This window comes from Solanum pennellii, chromosome 10 (assembly GCF_001406875.1).
Source record: "Solanum pennellii chromosome 10, SPENNV200".
NCBI classification, from domain to species: Eukaryota; Viridiplantae; Streptophyta; class Magnoliopsida; order Solanales; family Solanaceae; genus Solanum; species Solanum pennellii.
In genome coordinates, this window is record NC_028646.1 from 30,499,524 (window position 1) to 30,507,773 (window position 8,250).

The window sequence follows — 8,250 nt, forward strand, 5'->3', positions numbered from 1 at the left end:
TGGGTTGGGAATTGAAAATAATGTGTAAATGTATTTTTCTAGGCGAAAGTACGAGTTTTAGATTCTGCTACTTATGGATGATTTATCTGGATTATGAAATTTAGTTTTGCAATTTCCATCATTAGTTAAGTATCATGTCAGAATTTACCCATAAATAATTCACTGTAGGGGAATGAACAAGGCTAACTAGACCACTATGCATAATTTGAGGCAGGAACATGATCTTTGCATGTTAAACGTATCATTAGCTAGAACAAAAAACTCCATCCAACTTATATACCAATCCCAACAAGCAGACAATGTAGAAATGGACATACTCAACAGCAGTTGAAAAAAAAGTATGCATCTCCATGATGTTCGCACAAGGTATAACCCAGACGCGGATGAATGTTCAAGGCAGCATCAGCACAAGATGTACACGTGTGGTTGAAACATTTAGTACACATGTATCGATAACACTCATCCAAATATACTGTCACAAAGTTACTAGAGCAGTTAGAACTTAACATCCATTGACTTAAAATTCTGCTTCGTCTCTGACATAGCCTCTTGTGAGACTTGTCATCTGCGCATCTCATTTTGAGAAAGCTGGTCCCTGAGGTCCTTAAGAGCATCCACAACTTCTGCACCGAGGTTGTGCTTTAACAATTTACCTTGCATAGAAGTAGATCTGTGAAGAATATCGATACACCAAGAAATTATTAGCATTGCATCAGATGTCGATGAAATTATTTAAGTGCAAAAGATAGCATGAATAGGATCCATTAATCATACTATAGCCTATCATTACTAGTTTTGCCAATTGATTCAACAGCTGGAGAGGAAAGAAGTATAATGAATGGATGAGCTATATATAGTTGATGAGATTGAAATATCCACAATGCAATGATAACTATTTCAGGGGGGAGGGGGGAAAGAGCAATAACAACAAAAACAAAGCAACAGCACACACAATCATGCAGATATATATTTTCAAACTTCTTCTTCAACAATTTCTACTTGTGTATCTTCAGTAAAACTAAAAACAGAGAAAATAATTCATCAGATAAATGCCGTTAGTTTAGCTAACAAGCAGTTTATGAGGTCCGTACTGTTATTGGTGCTGGGTTATACTTGTTTGTCAAGCATAAATAACATAGCGTTTTCTTTTTTCATATCAGAAGAAAACATACAAGTACATTTTACTTCATCAAAAAGTAAAAAAAAAAAAAAAAAAGAACTTCATCAACATGCTAGATTTTACATTCTCAGCCACTTGGCTGAGGACAAGGGGCTCGAGCAGGTCAATTACTAAATGACTCTTACCTACATGCTGTAAGAAAGATGAAGGATACTGCAATGTCTCATCAAACCTCAACTAGAATATATTAGAGTAAAGCTAATCACAAGACATGCCTTCAATTCAACTTTAAACAAGTTTAAAACTAATTATTAAAACTCTCTTTCAGAAAGTCTACTACTTTATATGCTTTACGAGAAACAGCTGTAAGGTAAATAAAAGAACATAACACTGCAAACTAGCATTCAATTGTGTTAAAATAATTTTTCTTGAAAGGTCAAGAAGAATATGGGAAAGGTGAGTTCCTTAAAGCTACATTCAGATGAATATTTTTCCAACCCGAGGAGCAGAGTAATCTTCAGATTAGACAAGAAACGAAAAAAATTCAAACTACGTGGTATACCTATGTTCCCGCAGCATTCTCTCAACCTCCTTGTGTGAAGCTTTGATCTACATTATCTCAAAGGATCAGAGAATTTACATCAGAATTAGGGAGCATATTATTCATAGCAGTAGCTATTACTATTTAGTGCAAACACTTTAGATGAACATTCAAGCACCTAATCTTCATATCTACGAGCATACAAGTGTTAAGACATTTTTAACTAAAACAAAGTCAGATAGGTGCCAATGTCAACAGCACGGATCATATTATTAAGCCTCCAATCCGAATGTCAGTTAGAGTCAAAATAAGACTATTCTACTGAGTACAAGTATTTTACGAAAACAATTTTACCCTTAGTTGCGCGGACTCTTCACTTTTGATGTCACACCCGTCTCGGATTCTTCACAAATACACTACTTTTGGCGAATCAGACACGCACCAATTGACATTTTTGAAGAGTCCGAGCAACATAGATTTTACCAGTAGTTCTACGCAATACGTAAGGGGGAAAAGACCATATAGCTTTAGACTTTACAGAAGAATATTGCTTAAGCTCTTATACTTTAGTTACTCTCATCTAAGCCCTTGAACTTTCTTTTTGGACTCAACACACCCCTTCTCTTAGATTGTTAAGTTGCACCTATTAAGTTGAGGAGCAACTCCCATATTTTTCCATTAGAAAGAAAATGGAGAAGGAAAACAAGAATAAGAGGACTGAGAATAAATGAAGAAAAGTTTAAGAAAACTATATTTTCTTCAGTTCAGGTAACAAGTACGGTATAAAAACTTCTCATCTCACTCAATGAAATAAATATACTTTTATTTTTCTTTATTCTTCATTATGCAGAAGAAAGATTTTTTTTTAACTCTCAACCTGGCTTTCCTTCGTCTGTTTTAAGGCATGAAGTAGCAAAGAAAATTGAGAGATGACAAAGGCTAATGCCAAGCACCATGAAGAAGCTGATATTTGCACATTACCTCAGAGATTAATGCCTTGCAGCTCCAAACAAAAGCCCCCTGGTAGAACCGCCAAAGTTTTAACAAGGAAAATTAGTCTCTACCCAAAGGATGTATGCTAGAGAATGAATGGCGATGAAAAGAGGTTGTCGACTGTAGATGAAATAGCTACTTATTGTACTTTTTCTTTAAACAGATAGCTAATCATTTTACCTCCATAGAATGTTAGAGTACCAGAAAAATTGAAATGTGTGAGTGCTATCAGAAATATATAATCAGATTCAGACTACAGGGAAAAGTTGTTGGCACACTTCAATTAGTAAATGGATCAGGAAATCACAAGCATAAGAAATTCACTTGAATTAAGTGCAACAACTCAACCCTTCATTTTAAGGTTTTATGCCCCCCCTCCCCCCTTAGCATTAAAGACTTTGAACAAGTCAATATAACCATTTGGACTCGATTGAATTTGATCGGGAAGTGTTGGTAACAAATCCAACGTTGCCCATAAATCCATTATCACGTATCAAGGTAGAGTACATACTGCTCCATAGGCTGCATGCTGCTGATTATGATCAGATGTGACAACCCATACTTTTGGACACCCATCCTGCCTTAAAGCGACCACCTTTCAAAGTCATGGACAACAAATCTATCAGTCCAGCCATAGAAAGATCAGCTAAATAAAACACATAAAGGTATGTGCATCAAGCAAACTAGTTACAATAATTCAGTGTAAGGCTCAGTATTGCATCTAATGGTGGTGCAACAAATCACAGAAAACTGGAGAGAAAACTTTCAACTTAAACCATACCAAGTACAATTACCCTTCAACCACTCCTGGTCCAAACTCTAATGTCAGCAATAGACTAGGAAATTCTTGGGACATATAAAATGATTTCACGTGAATGTCATGCAATAATTTGGTTAAGGAATAAGGTAGACATAATTTATTGTAAATGAATTTACAGGATGAGCACAGATGTGAACCCATCTTGATCCAACAAATGCACAATCTATACAGCAAAATCTGCACTGTATTATCTGACATGGATAAAAAGGTAAGAACGGATGAGCATCAACCCTTGTTTAATGAAAGCAATGATTCAAATTTTCAGTTTTAACTTCTAATGCAAATGGGCATTAATTTTGCAATTGTTCTAGCAGAAAAAAAACTACCATCCAAAAAGGCTATCAAGATAACATACTTCTAGTACTAAGTACATAAATCTTCTCTAGAATTGAGCTACATCACATTCTCACCTCCTTCTCAATCCATGCATCAGCACATGTTTCACTTGAATATACTATATCAACGCTGCAAAATGAAGAAGTGAGTCATGGAACTCTACTACTAAACAGTCTAGTCTAGATTGCATTCAAGAGTTCAACAGGACAAGTAGATTGATACAAGAACTAAGAAATTGAGAAGTAGATGTATAAGTAATCTGTCATTAGAAAACTGACCATTAGATGTTTGGTTTCTGCATCAGATATCAAAGAACATGATAAATATGATAATGAAATCAGATTTCTTCTTTAGTCACCTGAACATCTCAAAAGTGGGAAAATATAGAGGCTGAAAATAAATACAATTAAAAAATCCTTGAAAGTATGCTCAATACTCATAATTCCATTTCAAATTATGAAGAATGAATAAAAAAAGTAAATATGAAAATAAACATGATGTCACATCAGGGCCCAAAAATGTTTCACAAGTATGGGTCACTGACTTGCTATTATTAACAATCAATAGCATATAGCATTAGTATGCAACAGCACATTTACATATTACCTATTGAAAGGAGGACAAGAATCTGATTTCATGTGAAACTACAGTAATGACAGACGAGCAGAAAAATAATAGCAAATTCCAAGAGCCTGTCTGTCAGACAGAAAAATATCCACAGAAGGTAACTATGGGGTTGTTTTTCATTGTCTAATGTAATTACCCCTCAAAGTCTTCCTTGTGTGTAGCCATTCCAGACATCATAGCATCAAACACCACCACCACTTTCACCTCTGCAATATACTGAAATGAGATGCCAACATTTACCAATTGACAAGTAATTAGACATGAATAAAGTATACAAAGAGCAACTATTTTTGACAATATAGGATTTCTACCAGCTCATTTCAATGTGCGAGATGCTAATAATCTGATTAAAAACAGAAGAAAACTACTACAGCTAGCAGAATCATATTACAATAGCTAGAAAAAAAGTCATCTAAAAAAAAGAATAGCAGAATCTGTATCAGATAAACTACTTCAGAAAATAAAAGTATCAGAAGGAATTCACTGCAAGGATAGTTATGAGCCTTTCAAGTGATTATTCAGATGCACATATAAAAAAAAGCAGCCCAGTACATAAAGCATACCACATTCATGCAGGATAGTGGAAGGGCCTCACACCAAGGAAGTGAGATGTAGGCAGCCTCCCTAACACAAGTATCAGTGGCTGATTCCACGGATCAAATCCATGACATATAAGTCACACGAAGACAACTTTATTCATTTGAGTCTAGAGCTAGACAAGACCACATGTGCTCTAACAAGCTTTAATGCCACATAGGAACAGGCTCATCGAAGGATAAAAAGACCCAAACCTCTTAGCAAACTGAATGATACAAGTTCATCAATGAGTTTTTGACGAGCAATGTCAAGGCTTCCATTCATAAAATGCTTCTTCAACTTTGGCCAATATCCACATACATTATATCCATCAACAAGCAAGACTGGAACAGCAGTATCCAATACCTGATTTGTACTACAGAAATTTTAAAAAAAAACAAGCAGTTTGTCAATTCACCCACATGATGTTTACTAAACAAGAAATTCATTCTAGACAAGACCTGGAAAAATTTTTACTAGTATAGTGCCAATGTAGGATCGCGGTAGATCTCTTCATCGTCAGGCAGTTCTTCCTTCTCCACCTTCTTCTTACGATAACTAGTAGCAGGCTTTGGAGTACTGGATTTTCTCTTTTGGAACTCCTAAAAAAATTTCCACTATATGAATTGCTGAAAATAATATACTAGATCTAGTAACAGGGTCCATTGATATTAATATAAGACTGACCTTCCATAATTTTAGGAACTGCAAATTCTGCTTCAATTTTGATGTAATCCTTGGAGGGGGTGTATCAGTATCCTATTCGAAGTCGAATAAGTAATGTTTATTAGATTTAAATTATTCAGCAGGACATTCAAATTACAGGATTATCTTGTCAGTTCTAGGTGGAATTATCAAAACATTTCAACAAAGTAAGCAAATATAGTTTTAAAAAATAGGAAAGATTGGCATACTAAGACACATTTCCAGTCGATGGATTAATACATGGTTTGGTATCCCATGACATCCCAAAAACTGTTGTGTCCAATTTAAGAATTTCTCAGTTTTACTTTTGAATGATTCCCAAACAACTTTTCAGTTTGACTAGCTCCAGCCCTTAATGAAAATTACTCCCAAAATCAACTTCTAGCACTTGCATGTCTAGTGGCCATACAAATGATATATATCCAGTTGTGAGCAAAGTAGAGATACAGCAGCAAAATTATTTCATTTAAAAACAATCGATAGGCAGAAGAGCATTTCCAATCACCTCAAAGCAAATGGACTATGTGTCTGACAAAGCAAGCTAGTGTTTCTTCATAACTTCTATCCTTTCTAATAACTCGCCCTATGGATAACATAAAGATATGTGATTGCTAACAAGCAAACCAATTAGAGTAATTCATAAATCAAAATGTAATCTTTGTCTTTTGGTAGAAAAATGATGCCAACTTCTGTAAGGTTCTATCTCATGATATCATCAACAAAAAGTACTATTCCCTCTATTTCGATTATGTGTGTTACTTCCATTTTTAGTTTGTTTATAAAAAGGTACACTTTTTATATTTAGTAACTCTTTAATTCAATATCCTACATAGCATGCTTAAGACCCCACGATTCAAAAGGCATACATTATACATGTCTTTAGTTTAAAGACCACAATATTCAAAATTTTCCTATTTCCCATCAAACAAATACACATAAAATAACTGAGGAAGTGCTTATTTTCAAACTGCTGAATATCACAATGAACATTTAGGGTCCTTCTATAGTGAGAACGCTGGGCCATGATCAAAGCAAAACTATGTTTCATATCCTATTACTCATGTTTTATCTATTTTTCCTAGATAATTCTTAAGTCCAGTTATACAATCTTCCCTCTAGTTATCATTAATGTGTTTATTTACATCATACTGCAAGTAATCTTTTACATTCCTCAAATAAAGGTAGAACTGACTGGACAACCCAAATCACTTGTAGAATTTATTTTCCTTTCCTTAATTGAATGAAACCTCTTTAAATTTTACAGTAAATGATTCTTTAAATTAAATTTAGAATTCTGAAATATGATACTACTGAAATTTGATAGTGGAGGTTAGTTTACACACAAATTTAGCAGGGAAATCGGGGAATATGATAATTTAGAGAGGATGTTAATGACCCTAATATATATTTAAGACTATATGAGTGTTGATAACTTTTCTCCCACCAAGCAACCACATTTGTAACAGATTAGAAGCATACACATCTCAACTACATAAGATAGGCTACAAGAACCACATTTCTTTTTTCTTCTTTTTTTCTCCTCATATACTTGTTTATCACTTCTTGAAGTCCTATTAACTTTTACATCTCTCATTTCACTATTTTCCAAAAGCAAAATGAAATTGGCTTCTTTTCGTTCTCTACAGGGGTAGATGTAGTTTTAGAAGTTATGGGTTAATGGAAACCCAATAGTTTTGGCTGAAACCACGTCTAATGTGTTAAACAATTCACTAATAAGTAAATATACTAGATTTCGGACACACTAAATCAGAAGGGCTTGGTCTAATTTCAAACTCGAACCCCTAGATTTTGAATTGGAAGAGAGTGATGACCATATTTCATGATGAACATCCGTCAACTGATGATTTATCCTTTTCTACTAATTAAAGTATCAACATAAACAAAGAATAAGTACCTCAATCACAAATGTAAAATTAGTGTAGGATAAGGATATGATACCTTAGAAGAGGGTATGTGGGAATTGTTGCTCTTCTTAGCAACAATTGTGGGTTTGACGTAGCTGTTACATGTAGCACAGCCAATGTATGTTAGTGCAAAGGCTGATAGTGTTTGTGAGAAAGATATACCTTTCATGGATGTAACACTACTTCATCATTCAGCATTTTCTTCAATATCCACCACAAATTTTCCAACTCTACACTCGGATGTTTGGAAATGGGAAAAGGATACAAGTGTATAATAGACCTGTGTATCCGATACCTTCAACCCCACACCTCTCCTTCAATTTAACGTACTTAACATCATTCCAGTCGTGGACTCAATATAGCCTATCGTTTCGTTTTCACAACCCAAATGGGTCCATATTTTCTATTACAAAAACCTCTTCAATGCTTACTCTTGGGGCTCGTTTGGTAAAAAAATAAATAAGGACAAACATGGTTTATTTCTATCAAATGTTTGGTTTATTATTTTCTAGCTCTATAAAAATTTCTGTTTAATTATACCTTTGAATTATTAGGTAATTGGGTCAAGCTAGATAATTGTCGGACAAGATTATTTTTTGGGAAAAAG

General features: G+C 34.4%; 1 protein-coding gene across 1 annotated transcript; it reads right to left on the reverse strand.

Moving 5' to 3' along the window:
• Nucleotides 1-244: 244 nt before the first annotated feature.
• On the reverse strand, nt 245-8,033 carry LOC107002490. The gene is made up of 10 exons (XM_015200536.2): nt 7,678-8,033; nt 5,701-5,772; nt 5,491-5,615; nt 5,229-5,389; nt 4,574-4,643; nt 3,885-3,939; nt 3,166-3,249; nt 2,643-2,681; nt 1,683-1,729; nt 245-670 (listed from the first exon to the last, which is right to left on the reverse strand). Exons 1-10 carry the CDS (start codon nt 7,810-7,812, stop codon nt 562-564), a joined length of 897 nt encoding a protein of 298 aa, XP_015056022.1. The 5' UTR covers nt 7,813-8,033; the 3' UTR covers nt 245-561.
• Between the last annotated feature and the right edge of the window lie 217 nt (nt 8,034-8,250).